This window comes from Natrix helvetica (assembly GCF_964273705.1).
Source record: "Natrix helvetica genome assembly, chromosome: 1".
NCBI classification, from domain to species: domain Eukaryota; kingdom Metazoa; phylum Chordata; class Lepidosauria; order Squamata; family Natricidae; genus Natrix; species Natrix helvetica.
The window spans coordinates 196,064,726-196,084,369 of record NC_138548.1 but is presented as its reverse complement, the minus strand read 5'-3'; the positions used below and the strand labels follow the sequence as shown (position 1 = coordinate 196,084,369).

The 19,644-nt window shown below is 40.2% G+C and overlaps 1 protein-coding gene across 3 annotated transcripts; it reads left to right on the top strand.

Annotated features, from left to right (window-relative positions):
- The first annotated feature begins 2,323 nt into the window (after window positions 1–2,323).
- On the top strand, window positions 2,324–17,859 carry FAM50A (family with sequence similarity 50 member A). 3 transcript variants are annotated; one of them, XM_081934116.1, is made up of 14 exons: window positions 2,324–2,480; window positions 2,904–3,029; window positions 5,067–5,151; window positions 5,292–5,391; window positions 6,513–6,649; window positions 6,805–6,881; window positions 7,028–7,094; window positions 7,220–7,281; window positions 8,511–8,587; window positions 10,339–10,393; window positions 11,200–11,248; window positions 11,465–11,535; window positions 12,392–12,502; window positions 17,648–17,859. In XM_081934116.1, the coding sequence occupies exons 2-14, from the start codon at window positions 2,919–2,921 to the stop codon at window positions 17,654–17,656; spliced, it is 1,011 nt and encodes a 336-aa protein (XP_081790242.1). In that variant the 5' UTR covers window positions 2,324–2,480; window positions 2,904–2,918; the 3' UTR covers window positions 17,657–17,859. The 3 variants fall into 3 exon arrangements, with proteins under 3 accessions (XP_081790242.1, XP_081790243.1, XP_081790244.1); XM_081934117.1 differs by having other exon boundaries at window positions 2,438–2,465; XM_081934118.1 differs by lacking the exon at window positions 2,324–2,480 and adding an exon at window positions 2,553–2,574.
- The last annotated feature ends 1,785 nt before the right edge of the window (window positions 17,860–19,644 follow it).

The following is a 19,644-nucleotide window of genomic DNA, read 5'->3' as shown; positions in this document are numbered from 1 at the left end:
AAGACTAGTCATATTGCATCCATTTTCTCAGTCCACATAGAACACCAAGGACCAAAAGTTTAGAAGGGGATTTGGAAAAAAAAATCTCAATTCTATTTTGTATTTAATGCTTTAATACTCTATATCTAATAAGATTACTACGGTTGTATTAGTTGTTTTAATATCAAATTAGAACTGCCACTGTTTCAACCATCCCATGTCTTTTAGCCTAATTGATTTACCGGTATATCTTTTTCCAAGCGTGTATTGGAGGCAAGGCTAGCGTTCCAATTGTGAATCAACACTGGAAGTAGCTCTTAACATTTTCTTTGCCTAGTTCTCCTTTAAAAATAGAATCTTGAAATTCTACTTTACCTGCAGACCCCTCCTATAATTTTAAGCCCTTTTCCTGTAATTATTCTTTCCTCCTCTAGCTATACAGTTGTAAAAAACATGGCTAGTAGTAAATAAAATGACCAGGAAGTCATTTCAAGGTGACTTCTACCGAATATCATCTTTATTCATGAAAAAAAAAACAGTTGAAGGTGACATATTTACTTAATAATGCATCTCTGTCTTGAAAGATGCTCTGTATTTATGGGTTAGATTTTCGTTCATCTGGCACAGTGCTTCTGCTATACATTAAAAATGTGAAAAAGAAATCTCTCAAATCTAGCTTTAGTGATTATTTCAATCAAATTTAAATACTGCCCTCTGAAAATATTTGGTGCCAGTCTTTGAAGGTACAACTGGCACAAAGGTAGCCGCTGAGGTAAATCAGATTCTTTCAGACATTAAACTTTAAAATGTCAACTTTCTATTGATCAATTAAAATGGTGAAAGTGTGTCACTTCCGTATATTTTAACTTGGCATCATATGGGCAAGTTGAACATTCAGTACCTAATACAGCAAAGAAGGAATATTTCAAACAATTTCTATCAGCAATCAGTGCAAACAAAATTCAAATAAATAATATAAAGGAAACAAGGAAACATTCTTCCCAAATGACTTGCTTGCAAATAATGACAACATATATCTCATTTAAGGATCATTAGAATACATTCATCCATATTGCATACAACGATATGAGAAGACTATTCAAATGCTGTCCGTCGAACTTCTTTAAATTATTTTTCTTTATCCCTTTTGGCCAATAAATGGACAGTTGAAGCCATGATGATAATCCCACCTTTTTAATAAGGAAAATTCAAACTATCTGTCACTGCTCATTCCCAATTGCAGTTCATAACTTCCTCCACACATACGCTATACCCCGTAGCTTGTTTATCAATCTACAGTTGGTTTGTTGACATCACCCAATTCACCAGGTTTGTGTATCCTGCTAAGCCATATTTTATAAACATGACATAACTTGTCAATTAGCACGCGTGAGTTTAAAATGATGAAAAGGGTTCGTGTCATTGCAACGCTTTTCGAAGTGGTTTTCCAGAAAGCGAATGGCGCCGATTTTGCCTTTCTCCTTAGCGGGATCACTTTTCCATTAGAGTTTCACACAAAGGATTGGCAAGCTTCAAAGCCAGAAAACACGCTTACATTATCGACTGGAGAGATTGGGTGGGTGTGTGAGTGAGAGAGAAAGAAAGCTGAGTTATTCTCAGGTATCCCATCCTGCGTACAGTAGGTTCGGTTTCCTATCTTCACAGAAGCTGCACTAGTTGAAAAATATTTGCTACGTTACTCGACAAGGCTTAATTATTCACGTTATTATAAGTGACAAAGCAGCAATGACTGGTCCCCGGGGAGGCCCAGGATTAACTTCACGATAGAAAATGAAACAAGACCTCGTTTGCCAGTTAACAATTAAAAACAGCCGCCGCCAAACTGGCACTTTCTCGATGCTTTAGACTCACTATCAACTTTTTACAACTTGATTGCACTTGGCTGAGGTTTTTGAAGGTCTGTTCGATTTGGCTCAAAATCAACCCAAGCAGATTTTGGGCACGTTTGTTAATTCCCACGCCTCCTTGCAAACGGGCGAGGAAACGAACCACGACATGGATAAACCAGCAATTTTATGTGGAATCTTAAAATCCAGTTATCTGGGAGCCAGTCCTACTTAATTCCTACAGACAGACAAGTATCGGATTCGGTAATAGGATTGTTTTTTCATTTTCTCACAGGGAGGAAGAAGCGCAATCAGGGAGAAGCTTCCCCTGAGATTTCTCTTTTATTTCTCTCTTTAGTATTTCTGTAGAAAGCAAAAGTTTACTCGCGCTCCCACGCAAACCCCGCCTCTCTTCCGTCTTGACTGACACTTCCGACTCCATAAGCCCGCCTCGGCAAGTATAAATGTCGACTTACCATAGAGGTGCCAAGGCTAGAACAACCTCCTCGCCTACCCCGGAACATTCATAGATAATGACAACAAGCCGTTTCTACCGGAAATTCCGGCTGTGAATCGATTGAGTTCTGCGCCGATCGTGGGAAAATAGGAAGAGGAAGGTTAGAGTTCAGTTCTCTCCTGGTGCGTGCGAGTGAGGTGAGCCAAGCAGCTGGTGGGATTTGCGCTTAGAAGGAGGTTTTCCTGAACATATTTGGGGGAAAAGGAAGAAATTCCACGGCATTTTGACCGGGCAAGGATCATAGCGATCTCTCTATATTGGGTTTTCCTTTTCCTTTCACCATTTCTCATGTCAGATCCAGAAATCCCATATCTCATCCTATATCTTCCTTTTGCTTTCCAGTCCTTGGATCTCTTTCTGTTTTAATGTCTTCACAATTGCCATTGATGATCAGTGGTAGATCATCTGTTTTTTACAGGCACCCGATCCCAGGTTTGATGCGACATCCATTAAATGGACCATAAGGAGTAATAAGATGGATTAGTTTCTGGAGAGCTGCTGCTTGTCGGAGAAGGCAATACATATACAGCAGCTTCATGTATGTGTTTCCTACCCCACAGGTCCCATCAGCGATCATGGCACAATACAAAGGAGCTGCCAGCGAGGCTGGCCGGGCCCTTCAGTTGATGAAGAAGAGAGAGAGGCAACGTGAGCATATGGAGCAAATGAGGCAACGCATCGCTGAGGTGATGAAAACTTAGAAATCATCCAGAGATTGGTTTTTTGAATTCTTACAGGAGATAACGCTAAGGAACACAGGGTTGTTTCTTAGAAATAAGGGTTTGCTTGGAATCATTCTGGCAAAGGTGGGGGTTTTAAGTGGAAGGAATGGGAGAGAATGTTTCTTTCCTTAGTCAAAAACAAACAAGAACAAAAGTTTCCAGTTAATCATGAATATATTTCTAAAAAAGTGTGCATGTTTTAAAGAATGAGGTTTTTTTTTTTTAGTATTTTTGCTTCGTTTTTCTGTGATATGTGTAGCTTCATCATGCAGAATAAAAAAGCTAAAGAGAAGAAAAACAAGTAGATGTTCTATCAAATATTTGATGTCACATTCAAATAATTAATGCAGGGAGTGCAACACACTAGGGTTTAAGCTGATTGTTATATTTCTGATTTGAGCGCAATGTTTCTTCCAGAACATATCTTCTTCAGACACTTCACCTTTCTTGTCGAGTTGTCTTACAAATGGAAACTCTTCCTATGATTTTTCCTATTTATTTTTCTGTGAAGCAACTATGCTTGAATGTTTAGTCTTAATGTCACTTTAAGAAATTTCTTATCTTCCTAAACATCTTTTGTCGCCTTTTAAGAATATTTTTCTCATAATCTCCAGAATATGAATATTGCTGTAATTTTCCTTTTTATTTGAAAAATCATTTCTAGCATATTCATATTTGCTCGAAACATTCACCATTTTCAGATGTCTTTTCTCTAGCGGAACAAGCTTAAACTATTCTGGTTATGTCATGGTTATTTCATTGACTTTCTGAGAGAGAAAATTTGTCTCAAATGCACTCCTGAATGGACTACATTTGCTTCCTTTTCAGCAAAGATGAGAGATGTAAGACATTTTTTAAAAACCCTGCAATGGATCCTTATTATTACCTTGCACATAAACTTACTATTTTGTAATAAAATTATTGTAAAAATATTTTTTGACTTTTGCCTGTACTGACACTTGTGTCGGTATAGCTTACTGTATTCTGTTGCTGTTTCATGCAGACTTGTAAGTGGGCGTCATCCTTAGGATTAAGTAACATGTTTTCCTCTTTTGTATGATGGGATTTAAAGATAAATCTGGTATGGAGGTTTATATTTTAATCACTTTATTCTGAGTGCCTAATCAAAAAGGAATTTTCATTATAAACAGAAAAGCTAAAATTCTGCAGCCTTTTTGGGAGCAAACTATAGTCATTCGGAACACCTCACCTATTTCCTTTGATTGGTTTGCAGGACTACAGTATATTCATACTGGCTATTCACAGATTTGACATTCTTTTACATCAGAACCTAGTTGACTGTTTATTTTTCTGTAATATCTCTTTTTTTACTTTACTTTTTTTTACTGTAATAAGCTGTATTCCAGCTTGTGAATTGTTTACCAAATATTGATATTGACAGATAATTCTGCTGTTTCTATCAGTGTTCGGTTGAGCTTCCTCCCTTGTGTTCACTGTGTAATTGCTGCATAAGTGCTTTCCCAGTGCTTTGTCTTGGGGTGTACTCAGCCAAACATACGTTTCTTCCAAATGCAATAACAAATCCCCTATTTAACACTAACAGCTGCTGTTCATATAATATTTTTGATCCTGATTGCCCAGGTAATTCCTGAGGATTCCTCAGTTTTCATAAGCACCACCTCATCTTTGTTGGTGGTCTTTTATCACGCAATCTAATATAATATGCAACCATATGTTCTGCTTGAGAATTTGCCCATCCCCACATGAACACTTACCCTTGATGAGAAGAAACATGTTTCTTTATCTTACCTTGCTAATTGAAATTCATAGAAAAAAATATGTAATCTATCCTGACTTCCGTGGTTAGGTTAGGTTGTAATCTCCTAAATTTGCCTAAATACAGTAAATGGATTGAAATCCCAGTGTTTTCTACCTAAGATACTTGCCGTTTTTTACTGGGTTGAATCCAAAAATGGGAACTGAAATGTCAACAGGGTCTATGGTACTTCTTCTGACTGATCTGTTCTTTGCCCGTGGCAGGAGAACATCATGAAGTCAAACATCGATAAGAAATTCTCTGCCCATTATGATGCAGTGGAAGCTGAGCTGAAATCTAGCACCGTTGGTGAGTCCGGATGTAGTTGAAGAGTGACCTATGTTTTGGAAAGAGGCCCCAAGCCCTAGCCTCCATTCCTTAGCTTGTGTGAATTACCTTCTCTCCTGCATAGTGTTTGGGCCTATTTCCAGCACAGCTTCTTCCAATAGGTTTGGTGACCCTCAATGACATGAAGGCCAAGCAAGAGGCCCTTGTAAAGGAACGGGAGAAGCAGCTAGCCAAAAAGGAACAGTCCAAAGAATTACAACTGTAAGTTTGTGAGTGTGTGCATGAAAGTCTGGGCATTATTCTTGGGTCTTGGAAAATAGCTTCCATTACTTGGGAATGGGCAACCTTGTAACTTTCAGCTCTTTTGACCCATAGCTTACATAATCCCTTGATGTTATGTGTGCTGGTTTGGAGTAATTGGAACTCAAAACATCTGGGGAGAACCAGTTTACCTGTTTGATAAAACTATTTTGTGTATGTGCGAAGATGTGAGCCCCTTAAGAAGAATGAAGGACAGTAGGTTTAGGACATCTAAAAGAATGTGATTTTCATGCCTCCAAATTTATGGAATTTACTATCCAGTGAATTAAACTACCCTAGAATGAATTTTAAAGGATTTCATTAAGTAACAGAACAATCAAGGAAACTTCAGAGGTAAACTAACAAAGATTATGGATTTGTCTTCATGCTTTTTCTGTCAACATCCCAGGGATATTTGACAAGAGTTCAAAACGAAGATGTTGAGATCTTCTGTTTTATCTAACATGATATTTTTACATCAGTTACAATGCCTCCAGGCCGCAGGTTACTCTTCACTAACTTTAGCACAAAGACATTTCATGATAGTGTTCATCTTTTTTTAAAATTATAAGAATAATTTTGAACTCTTATCAGTCCTTTGTGTACAGTTCCCCTTCATTTGTAATTTGGTTTATTAAAGTATTATTTTAAGAACTGAATGAATATCACTAATAGAATAAGGAAATATTTCATCAAACAGTAATTTCCTAAATGTGGGAAAATGTCAACAGTTTGAGAATGACATACTTACATCTGAATATAACAATTGCATGATTTGTCCAAATAGTGACTGTTTGAATACTATCATAGTGATAAGTCACCATTGGTCTTGAAAGTCATTATTCCCTCAATGTCAGGGTAACCAACTATATAATATTGCTTTGGATAGCATAACGGTTCTTTTAAAAAGCTCCCTTCCTTCTCCTTCTAAGCAATGAGATTGAATCAGTTTTGTTTTGGATTTTCTGCCCCTTTCAGTGGTCTTATGTTTTTTCAACATTCTACCTTTCTCAGAAATCTTGTAAGAGCCCCCTCAAGTGTACATTTCATGCCAAACTGATTTTTTTATTTCCTTCTCGTAGAAAATTGGAACGGATGCGGGAGCGGGAACGCAAGCAGGAACAAAAGCGTAAGATCTCAAGCCTGTCCTTCACTCTGGATGAAGAGGAAGAAGATGATGCTGAGGAAGAAGATGAGGAAACAGAATTGGAACGAGAAGGTGAGGAATAGTAGGCTGGATGAGTTGCAGAAAGTGAAGCTGAAGTAGGCCTGGTGTGATAGGGGAGGGAAGTGTAGGACAGCAACTGTTGAATTCAAGCAACAGAATGTTAAAGGTAGCTCCTCATTCATACACGATTCTCCTGTTTTTCTTAGAGTTGCCTCCCAAAAAGAAGAAACTTGGGAAGAACCCAGACGTGGATACTAGCTTCCTCCCTGACCGTGACCGTGAGGTAAAATACTTGTCCTGCAGGTGATGCTGATTAACTCCCCTAAAGTACAGCAGTCAAGAGTAGTGGAGGCTGAGAGTCATACTTTACCAAAATCTGGAGGGCCACAGATTGCTTCATCCTTTTCTTTTCCACATCCTGGATTTCAGGAAGAAGAAAACCGCCTGCGAGAAGAGCTCCGGCAAGAGTGGGAGGCCAAACAAGAAAAAATCAAAAGTGAGTGACGGAAAATGAAGCTGGTCTGGCATGCCTTCCAAGTGGAGGGGTGACCCGTTATAATTAGGTTTAAAGAGAGGTGTCTCCCATCCTTTTAATTATTTTCTTTCTTTGTCTTTGGCCAGGTGAAGAAATTGAGATCACATTCAGTTACTGGGATGGCTCTGGGCACCGCCGAACGGTGAAGGTGAGCTTTGCTCCCAGCCTCCTTGGATTCTCTCCTCAGCTTTGGAAAACCAATGGGTGGTTTAATGCTTGGGTCTAGAATACAAGGACTCAGGTTGTTGGCTTTTTCCATACAGTACCCTGATTTTTATTGTGTGACCATCTCTACGTATTCTGTGTCCTGGACCAACTTCTTAAAATGACTGATGCAAAATGCTACTCCATAGCTGTTTAGCATCAAGTGTTCAGCTTTGTTCATTCTTAGTTCAGGACAGGAAACAGAAATATAGATATATCTTCTGCCTTTATTATTTTATAAATAACTCAAGGTGGTAAACGTAATTAATAGTCCTTCCTGTTTCCCCCACAATAGCATTCCTGTGAGGTGGGTTGGGCTGAGAGAGACTGACTGGCCCAAAGTCACCCAGCAGCTTTCCTGCCTAAAGTGGGATTTAAATTCACAGTCTCCTGATTTCTAGCCCGGAGCCTCAATCACTTGATCAAACTAGCTCTCAGATGTGCAGTGCATCATAGCTATTTTATAATAATAATAATAATAATAATAATAATAATAATAATAATAATAATAATAATAATAATAATAATAATAATAATAATAATAATATTGTGCTAAAATGTGGTTCCAAGTTGTCTCTTGTCATAAGAGTGGTCAGACTCACATTTTTTTTCCACCCAGCAATACTACAACCTCAGCTACTCACAGGCCAGGAAAAGAAACATTTCTTTTGTCATTTTTGTTCCACACCAAAACTTTTCTTAAAAATCCTCCATATAAACAATTGTCCCCTTTAACCTATAACCTCTAAAGAAAAACCACCCTCAGAAAATCTGGTAAAGGTTTCACTGGCTAATCTTTCAGTGAAGGGTCAGGCTTCTAAATCTTTTATATAAATAAACATGTGGGAGTGGGGGAGATAGAAATTACTCGCAGGTCGGCTGAGTGTTTAGAGTATCAGACTAGTTCTGGAATGTTCCAAATTCCGCTTTCCATCTAGGCACGATATTGGCAGCATAGACGAGTCACCATTCTTAGACTAGCCAGGGTTACGTGAACAAGTGTTTATAGAGATGAAGATGAAAAATGGATTCCTTGAGGGTTGTTTTTTTGGGGGGGATGAAATAAAGTAAACTAAGAGATGTGACTCCGCAGAGAACAATGTGAGCATTTAGTTGTGGGGGTTGTCTGAGAGAAATCCATTCCCGACTGACTCTTCTTTTCCCTCAGTGTAGATGAAAAAGGGCAACACCATTCAGCAGTTCCTGCAAAAGGCCCTGGAGATCTTGCGCAAGGACTTCAGTGAGCTTCGGTAAAGGACTTTGTGGAGTTTTACTTTCCATGCAGCTGGCTGAGGAGAATTCGTTTCAATTTGCCTTCATTTGCAAGTGCAAGTTGTTACCAGCTGGTGAATATTACAGTTAGCCCAGTAGACGGATCCTGGCCTTGTGCCAGCTGATGGTATCAGCCTCATCGATTGCAATGGGGTAAAAAAGTTTTTTTTTTTAAACTCAGAAGTCACTACAGGTGGTTCCTGACTTACAACAGTTCATTTAATGACCATTCAAAGTTGCAACGGCACTGCAAAAAGGGTCATGACCATTTTTCACACTTACAACCATTGCAGCGTCCCTATGGGCACATGAACAAAATTCAGATGCTTGGCAACTGGTTCATATTTATGACGGTTGCAGTGCCCCTGGGTCATGTCATCCCCTTTTGCGACCTTCTGACAAGCTAAGTCAATGAGGAAGCCAGATTCCCTTAACAACCCTGTGACTAACTTAACTGCAGTGATTCACGTAACAGCTCTGGCAAGACAAGTCATAAAATGGGGCAAAATTCACCGAGTCTCACTTAGCAACAAAAATTTTAGGCTCAATTGTGGTCGTAAGCCAAGGACTACCCATACATGAAGCATGCCTTATATAAAGGCCAATATGTAATGTAGATGGTAAGTGAGAATCAGCAGCACTGACCTGTAACACAACTGGACAATGTGCATCGGGAAAGTGAGCAAAATTCAGAAGGAAGATGCGCTTTGCCCTCTTCTTTTCTAAAGAAGGAGACTCAGGTGTGCACAAGTCTGAAAAATGTGTTTTGTTTCATTCATGAAAGAAACCTCTTGTGACTTGGAAGTTCAGCCAGACTTTTCAGGTGTCCTCCAGACTGGCTGAACTGAAACCCCAAAGATGTTATTGTCCAGAGTTTTGTCCAGGAAATCCCAGAGAGTTTTTAAATCAATGAATATGGCAAATCTGTGCCTTGCCTCTCTCCCGTCCTCTTTTGCTGACCTTGTCTGTTCTCCTTAATGAGAGCTCACTAAGCCAGGGTTCTCCAAATTTAGCAACTTTTAAGACTTGTGGACTTCAACTCCCAGAATTCCTCAGCCAGCAAACCTTAACAACTCTGTTTAACAGCAAAGCTGGCTGAGGAATTCTGGGAATTGAAGTCCACAAGTCTTAAAGTTGCCAAGGTTGGAGAACCCCTGCACTAAGCAGTGCTTACCTGACTGATCCTTTTATGCTGGTCTTCCTGACCTTCCCTGTGCCTTCCCTTCATGTCCCATAACTGAGTTGCCCACCAACCCGCCTTATCCTCATTCCTGGCCAGCCCATTCAGTTTCTCCCTCACCCCCATATTTCTAGCATTCACTTTATCCTTACCATCCCATTGCTTCCCTTTAAAAATGAGCCACATTCCACCAGCCTGCAGCACACCCACCCTTGCACTTTCCTAACTCTTACTTTTGCTTAACTGCTGCTACCAATTAACACACCACCTCCAGTGGCTTTGCATTTCCCCCACTTATCCGCCCACCTGGGAAAGCGTCTGCCTAGTAAAGGCCTGTGAAACTGGATACAGCCCGCGCAGGCCACGCCCACCCTGGCTCTGCAGAGGCAAAAAAACATCATGATACGTCACGATCTGGCCCACAACACAATCAAGTTTGACACCCCTGGTACATATTCCCTGCTCTGTACGTGCAGAAGCCGCTGAGCCCAAAACGTTTGATGCATCTCCAGGAAGACTGAGAGGCTAAGTGCACATCTTTCCCTGCAGGTCAGCTGGTGTGGAGCAGCTTATGTACATCAAGGAAGATCTCATCATCCCACATGTAAGTAGAAGACTCTGTCCCAGTGTGCCACTGGCATTCCCTGCAGTGTTCCCCTACTTTGCTCTTATGCCCCCCTGTTATGCCAATGCCACAGTGGTCTAGAAGTTCTGGATCAGTAGATCTAATTCCCTGGCTACAAGAGGAAGGGATTGGAACCTTTCTCTAGCACACAAAAGTGATTCGGTCTCAAGCAGGGGATAAGTGCAGAAGGGAGAGTTCCATTTAAGGCAGCTCCCGGTCAGTGTTTGCCTTTTTTCATTTAATAAAAATCCCATCGGCGAACTTGAACACTTTTCACGGCATCTAAGAGAAAACCAAACTCTGGCCCCCAATCGAGATATTTCGCCACCGCTAGGTTTGTATAGTTGTGCTAGTCCCAATCCCCATTGCCTTTGGGACCAATTGGGAGTTTTCCAAGCACCAGTGCTCCTGATCCCAAATCCATGCCCACTTTGGGAACAATGGACTTCAAGAGAGAGAGACAGACAGACAGACAGACAGCTCCCAAACGGATATCCGAAATGAAATGGGCTAAGATCAGTGCTTAGCTGGAAAAAAGCAAGGCAATTAAAGTTTTGCTTGGGAAGGAAGAAAAAAGAATAATGGTTCTCACCACTCTGCTTAGGGTATCGGGCCAGACAGGCTTGTGAAAATTCCTTTTGGTGGCTGTTGTCCCTCCTTCAGTGCTTGTTGGAGCAGCTGCCCTCTGCCCTTAAATGTAGCGACTCCAGGTGGCTTTGTCAGGTTTGGTTGGGGGGATCTTTTTGTGATGTATCTTCCTCAACCCTTTTCTTCTGCCCCTCCAGCATCACAGCTTCTACGATTTCATTGTCACCAAGGCTCGAGGGAAAAGCGGTGAGTGTCTTCTTTGGTTCCTCCTTCCTTTTCGGCTTTTGTCTTCCTCCCATCGAAGCCCTCTGGGAGGATGGGGGTAGAGGAATGGGAAGGTGCAGGCAACTGGGCTGAACTTTTATCCTGGCTGGAGCAAAAGAGGAAAAATCCAGACCTTGAAATGGGAGCCCAGTTGCTCTGTAAATCTCTCCTCCCTCATACATACTCTCCCTAATTCAGGCCCGCTCTTCAATTTCGACGTCCATGATGATGTCCGGCTTTTGAGTGATGCAACAGTGGAAAAAGATGAGGTGAGGAAAAGAGGTTGCCACTGAATCAGTTGGTTCTGAAAGTCCATTCCTGAGAGGACCACTTTTTGCAAAAAAGAAATACAGATGACCTTGACACCCAGTTGCTATTTTTTGCTTTTATCCAGACACATACTGATCCTTGCAAATACTTTTTTTTTTTTCATTTTCCTTACCTCTTAAAAAAACACAAGCTGCCTTCCCCAATCTCGTGCTATCTAGAAGTATCCATAGCCCCCAGGCAACTGTGAAAAGTATGGTTTATACCTTCATTCCGTGATGGCGAACCTGTGCCGGAAGTGGCATGGGCATGTGAGCCGTCACCCGTTGCTCTTCTGGCACACTGGCCAGCTGGTATTCATGTGCGCGGGAGCACCAGAAACCAGAAGAGCAGCTGCTTGGTGTGCATGTGTGCGCTGGGAAGATGATCTTCCGGTTTCCGGCACGCACATGCGCAGTGACCACCTGGTCTTCCAGTTTCTGGCACGCATGCATGCACGAAGACCAGCAGGCGGGTCCATATGTGTGCGCAGGAATTCGGAAGAACAACGGGTGGTTGCTCTTCCAGTTTACGGCGCACGCATGCACGCTCCCGTTTCGGCACTCGGTGCCTAAAAGATTTGCCAACACTGCCCTAATTGATCCAGCAGCTAAGAGGCAAGTCAACAGAAAGAATTTGTTTCCATGATCTGCACTGAACGAATTCTTCCCCTTTCTCTGTTTTGAGTTTCTGCGTTATCTTTCATTGGTTCTTTGGGAACACTTGTCCTGTTCCCATCTGAGCTGATTGGGAAGAGTATTTGGAAGTGATTTATCAAGTGCTTTGACTTCTGCCGATTCCTCTCTCATCCCCCTTCAGTCCCACGCCGGTAAAGTTGTACTTCGCAGCTGGTATGAGAAAAACAAACATATTTTCCCTGCGAGCCGATGGGAGCCTTACGATCCAGAGAAGAAGTGGGACAAATATACGGTAGGGAGGGAAGGGAGCTCTCTTTGGTTGTGGGATGGTGTCCAACGAGGATGGGATCATTTGGGGGAAGGTCACGTGAGCATAAACGTCTCTCTTTTTATTCTCAAGCTATGAGCTAAAATATTAAAGCACCTTTTTTGTTAAAGAAACATTTTTGGTGAATATCCAAAAAGCCTGCAGTCACACATTTCATGCATTACCCTGCAGATACATAGATTTCACGTGTAATTGTGTCTGAAAGATAAGCCATTGTTTTTCTGCCTGTGCTATATATCAGAAGGGAGCCAACACTGTGTAAGAAAGAGTGACAATCAAGTTCATTTCTACCCTTTCCAACCAATCACCCTTTCCGTCAACTGCAACGTCCGTCCAACTCCACAAACTATTCTTCACAATCTCTCTGTCTCTAACACTTGACCTACTTCTACAGAAATTGTACGGAGGCATTCTTTCCCCTATTATTTAATCATGCAAATTGCCTTGTTCCTCAGTTGTGAGAAAGATCCAGGTTAAACTCTTCTGCCTGCACAGCACTGAAAAACGTAGAAACAACTTGAAATGGGAGCATTAATGAGGCTTGTAAAAGAACATTTCTTAGGGCAAAAGATGATGGAATCTAATTGCAGTCAGACCCATCCAGCATCGCCTTGGGCCTGGCTGATGCGTGCAATAGTTTAGCAATATTGGGAGATGACAAATTGTCTTCCTTATCCCAGCAACGGGACAGAGCCCGCCTCAGGTATGTTCTAATAGTGCTGTTCAAAATCTTGAAAGGATGAGATCCAGAAGGTCAAGACCTCCTCCATTTCTGAGTGCAGGACACTGAATAATGGGTTGAAGTTACAGGAAGGCAGATGTGGAGTGAATGTTCTAAAAAAAAAAGACCTTTCTGACCGTAAGAGCAGTTCAATAGTGGAAATGTTTCTCAGAAAGGAGGTGGGTCCCCTTAATTGAATACGTTCAAGCAAAGGCTAGAGGTCCATCTATCTGGGATGTTTCCAGTTGGATTCCTGCCTTGACCAGCAGGTTAGACTTGATGGTCCAAATGAGAGCTTCCGATCTGAGGATTCTGTCATCCTAGTGCAGGGGTGTCCAAACTTGGGAACTTTAAGACTTGTGGACTTCAACTCCCAGAATTCCCCAGCCAGCATGGCTGGGGAATTCTGGGAGTTGAAGTCCACAAGTCTTAAAGTTCCCAAGTTTGGACACCCCTGTCCTAGTGGATTATGTCCCTTCTAAACACTGTGGTAATACAATAATACACCAAGACCTAAGTGGACAGTGTATTTCTGGCAGAAAGCTTCATTTCTTATTGATTTAAAAATTAGGCCTAATCTATGCCGCAGCTGCTTGCATACTAATTGGATTGCTGCCATTTGCTTTTCTAGGTCAAAGAAAGGCGGCCTCTTCCTTGCTTTTAAATGTGGGCTAACGGCCCCGGTCTAATCCTTAAATGAAAGGGTGCCGTACACAGAATACTGTGCGGTGCTTTCCACTTGCGCTCCATATCTAGCAGAGGTTTTGTCTCCCTACTCCTGCTTAAAATGTGCTTTCCCTTGCCTGGGTGAAAAAGAAAGGAGAACCGTTCTAAAGGGCAGATTCATTTCATTTCATGAAGTGAATTGAATCTCAGTTGATTTCGTGAAGTGATTTTTTTTTCCCTCTTCAAAAAATGAGGAGCTTACAAGAATCTTTGACCATTATAAAAGTAGAAGGAACCACAAGACCTCACGCTTCATATGAGTCATATGCAGCCAAATCATATATCCTTTGCCTCTCCTGGAGTCACTTCTGTGGAGCAGATTGTGGTCTGCAGACATTAAACCAAGAAAAGAATGTCCAGCCCATGGACTTTCCTTTGGCTGTTGGGTCTTCCTAGCAGCATGATTCATGTTTATGTCTGTCTATGTGCGTGTTTCTCTGTTTCTCTCTGTGTGTATGTATATCTGTTCTTGCCATACATTGTGATATGTTTCATAGAGATTTGAGGCAAATTTCTAAAGTGAATGGAAATTTTGAGGCATTCTAACAAGTGCTGGAGACAAACAGCATAATCTTTAGGCCTTGCGTTTCGATTTCCAGAAGCTATTTGAAATGGATTGAATGCCCAAAGAATGCTGGGAACCCTCTGAAACAAATGATTGTTCCCTCTCCCTTCCCCTACTAGACAATATTGTATTATTATTTTGGAAGCAAATGAGGTGCGAAGAATATAAGGGCCAAGTTACGTATGAAATATACCCTTGCCTACAACCGAGGAAGTCAGATACTGAGATTGAACAGATGTCTGCTGCAATTAAAATAGGAGATACACAACTGCACCTATAAAAATGATCCAAATAAAGACATAAATTCACCCCTTTTTTAAAAAAAACATATAGTACATGCATAAAACTACAGTATTTGAGGGTCTGAGCTTCAGTGGAGGGGTGATTTTATTTTATTTATTTATTTTGGATTTTTTTTTAATTGTTTTAATTAAACAAAAACACACAAAAAAAAGAATCATTCTTCATTACATCTTGTAGAAAGCATGTCGATTGGTTACAAATAAATTTCGTGCGTTACTACCACAATCATTCTTTCTACATCCTTCATATTTTTGATTTACATTTTAAATTGAAAATCTTTTATGTATTTTGCCATCAATGTACCATCATTCTCATTTAGCTATAATTATTTAAACGTGCTTTTATCTGGAATCATTTGTATTTAAAGACACAATCATCTACTGGCATTCATTAGCTATTCCTATAAACCTCCAATAATTACCCTTTTATAGCATATTCCCTTTTTCCCCCCCCCAACTCACTATTTAAGGCTTATATCTGATTGCTTTTACCAATGCCAACACATGTAAAAATCATTAAACATCTATTAACATTTCATTATTATTATTGTAGTTATCTAAAGAAAAAAGATTTTTTTTAATCATTTATATCACATCTCCTCTCTTCCGACCCAAGAAAAATTACATCTTTATAATAAAATCTAAGCAAAAATGTATTAGTGAAATTGATAAATCTTTTTCCCAATTTACAGTTATAACCAAATTGTTTTAACTAATTAAGATTATTATTTCATTATTATTATCATAATGAGTTATTAATTAACAAATAAACATTTTAAAGAAAACATTCTAAAAGTGTCTACAAAATCCAACTTATTAATCACCAAATGTTAACTAAATTTTGGATTATCAACCTTCATTATCAGCCTGTGTCTTTCCAGTAACAAAACAATCTTATCTCTTTAGCCAGTTGTTGCGTCAATTCTCTTATGAACTTCTTTATAAAGTTTTTTAAAACTTCTCTCCACACTTTTTTGCTTGAAAGATCTCCCATATAGTCTCGTTGCCCTTGAACTGGTATTAAAATTAACATTCTTTGATTATCAGATGTCTTTGTAAAGCTGTTTCTCTTCTTAATTCCATCATCAAACCCATATCTTGACAGGAAGGGTAGAGCTCCAGATCATGAAGTATATAATAATAATCAGGTTCACTTTTCCATGTTCCCTTCTTTCCACTTTCACTCATAGGTGCTCCATTGTTAGGTTCATCTGTTATCTTGTCTTTATCTTCTATATCTTCACTCTCTTCTTTAATTTTTGAGGCTCCAGTCCCTTCATCTTTTATTGTGCAAGACAATAGTCTATCCAACTTCTTTTCAAAGGGTGATTCTATTTATTTATTTTTGTTTTATTTATGGTTTTTATGTACTACCCCCTTCCATTCAACTTCAGGCAGTTTAGAATACAGTATGTGATAAAATAATGAAAACACTAAATTTAGGTATAAAACCAATGAAAGTAATAATAATAATAATAATAATAATAATAATAATAATAATAATAATAATAATAATAATAATCCAATATTGTCCGTCCAGTAGTCTGTCCAGCGTCAGGCATTGAAAAGTGGCACGGGACATCTCCGCTTTTAACTCCTCAAAAGACATTTGGGGGGGGGGGCGTGATATTTGGACCGCTAGAAGCTACCCTAGAGGAGGGAGTTCTACCAAATTCTGTCTCCTCTCTTCACCCTGCCCCCAGCCACCTTTCTGAAGAGAAAGTATCCTTGAGGATCCCCTCAAGGACAAAATGAACAGAGTAGGCAGGTTCAATGTGGACACAGTTCTAAAACTTACTGAGAACCAAGCCTTGCAGGTTAAGCCCAGCGTTTGAACTGCACCCAGAAACATGGTAGCCAAGGTAGCGTCCATAAAATCAGTTTCACAGGGTTGTGACAACTAACATCCTCCAGTAGATGGGCTGCTCCCATTTGCACCAGTTATAGCTTGTGAATCATTCTCAAAAGGCAGCTTCGTGTTAAAGTCTGTAAACAGGTAGTTCTTGACTTATGACCATTAGTTTAACGATGGTTCAAAATTATGATGGCCTGGGAACAAATGACGTCCGTTTCACCACTGCCACGTGTGGTCACGATTTGGGCACTAGGCAACTGGCTCACATTGACAACAGCATCTTGCTGTCAAGTGATCGCGGTTTTCAGTCTTCCCAGCTGGCTTTTAACAAGCAGAGTCAAATTGGGAATGCTGGATTTACTTAATCTTGAGAATCACTTAACAACCTCAGTAAAAATAGTCATAAATGTCTGATGACTCACTTAATGACTGCATCACTTAGCAACCAAAATTCCAGTCCCAACTGTGGTCATAAATTGAGGACAACTGGTACAGTAATCCAGTCTAGAGCTGATCAAGGCATGCGTTATTGCTGCCACTCCAGAGAGAACTGCTACTGATGCATCCAAAGCTCCTCATAACTGTATTGCATTGATGGCTTGTGACTGTATGTAGGTTTGGTTTCTTGCTAGATTACTTCCCCAATTGTCAGCAAAAATGATGATTTTTTTAACCCGCAAGCCCACGGCCTTGTCCTTTGGCATAATTTCTTCTCTCATGTTTATTGCTGTGGTCTATGAGGTCATTCCACATTCTCTTATTACTAATTTTTTTTGTTCTATAATCATCTTAAGCCACTATATTAAACTAAGCAAGGAGAGCACTTAGAGGCAGAGAGCATCTACTTTGGCTGTCCAGGGACCAGAGGTAGCAAATTGCTGATGAAATGAGACTAGACTGGGGCAGGAATAACACTCTTTCTCTACCCTTCCCCCAACAGATCCGCTGAGCCACCACTGTTGGAGCTCCTGATCCTCTCAGTCCGTCCGTGTGTGTGTGTGTGTGTGTGTGTGTGTGTGTGTGTGTGGAATCTGGCTCTTGCCACCACAGATCTCCTGCAGTATTTCCAGACCTTCCACTTCTTCAGCTACGCCTTGTCCATATTTGTACCACCCTTCAGTGAAATAAACTTCTGCTTTTCCCAACCCTGAAGTGACTTGTTGGTCCTAGGGTTATTCATAGACCTAAGTTGATACTGGAAAATGCTTTTAGCAGCAAGGTTTGGAATCTAAGGTGTAGGGTAGTATTTTTAAAATCTAGGCAATCGGTTTACTGGTAAGAAATCACATTTCGGAATTGGTCATTTTTACACAGTTTTATTCTAGATTTTTTTTTTTAAAACCCACATAACTTTTTAATCCAGAAGGTTAAAAAAAGGGGTTATGGGACTCTTAATTGGTAGAAGTCTGCAATTGTATCGTTCTTTGGGCAGCCTCCGATGAATTTCCTCAGGTGAAATATGATACTGACATTTTCCTCCTGTCCTTTTTGGTCATCAAGAAAGCTCAGAAAAGAAAAAAAGATATCTTGGCAGTTGGCTAGGGATATATTGGTTGGAACTATAGAACTGTTGATCCAAAAACCCCCTATTTCTGATAAACCTCTCCCATAATGAAATCCAATTCATGCCCACTCTGGAGCTGTTATTGTTTCATTTCCCCCCAACTAATTTCAGTGTGAAACACAGAGAATAAAAGACTGGCATGATCTAGCTCTCTGTTGACTTTGGTACAGATCAGCCAATCACTGCTTAGGGGGTTTACATCATCATGGTCAGTTGCCTTTAAAAAAAAAAACCTTTTAAATATTTTCTGATATTTTTGGGGGTGGGGGGAACCAAACAGAGCAGTTGGGGAAATGAGGCACATGAATTATTTACTTTCGTCAATCATCATAAAATGGTAAGCAAAAGAAAAAAAAATATTGGGAGAGGTTTTTTTAATTTAAAAAATGCAGCAAGATGAAATTAAAGTGATTTCCTAATCACCTACAATAATTTCACAGCAACTGCATGATATAATCATGGGATTTCACTGCATTTTGTTAAGTATAATCTTTATTGTCATTGTACTTAAATACAACGAAATTGTGTTGCCCTGCATTCAATTCTGAGCCCAAGCAAATAACGCCATTGGGAGAAACTATGTTCTTTAATACGGGCATCATACTGCTTCCTAACGCAGGTTTAAAAAGTTCCATTTGCTCCTCTAAAAATATATCTTCTCTGCACAGGAAAATTGCAAGGTTCTATCGTTCTAACTTTCCTAAAGATTTGCCTTCTCCATGCCTCTCCTTTGATTCATGGGTCAGTCGAGGAGGACTGTACCACTTAAATCTTGATGGACTTGGCTCATAATCACAATCTTACAACATAAATGCTGGAATTGGAAACAGCTGCAGAGTCATCGCCACGAAAGGCAGAATCAAGTATCCAGACAAAATAATAGGAAAAGGGGTGGGATGATAGAATGGTGCCCCCTCCCCCAAATTATCCCAATTAGCTGAGCTTCAGCTTCCAGGATTCCTGAGCAACATGCAGTAGCTGTAATGGGAATTTGTAGCACCACTAAATTTCAGTGCTGGGAAGAAACAAGGAAACACGGAGGGGCAGTTAAGAAAGAGTGCCAGAGTCCTTTGTATTGTACAGAAACTGCACCATTGAAGAGTCATGTAATTATATGGAGTAACTGACCAGCTGCCTCACTGCAAATCTTTTACTGGGTTAGTGCATTCACATATGTGAATCCAATAAGGGCTTGGACCAAGGAAACTCATGCCTGCTTTAATCTATTTGCTCCTTCCTTTCATAACCAGAAAAAGAGAGCTTTCTCAGTTTCCCTTATAGGTATTCCTACAACATGTTTCCCAGTGGTTAACTGAATCATGATTTACTTGGCCAGCTTTCTGGTCACATTAGAGCTGAAACTGCACAACATG

Coding starts and splice junctions, on each gene's coding strand:
- FAM50A (XM_081934116.1), top strand. CDS start 2,919: ATGGCACAATACAAAGGAGCTGCCAGCGAGGCTGGCCGGGCCCTTCAG. Junction 6,882..7,027: donor TCCCTGACCGTGACCGTGAG/GTAAAATACTTG, acceptor CCTGGATTTCAG/GAAGAAGAAAACCGCCTGCG. Junction 11,249..11,464: donor CAAGGCTCGAGGGAAAAGCG/GTGAGTGTCTTC, acceptor TCCCTAATTCAG/GCCCGCTCTTCAATTTCGAC.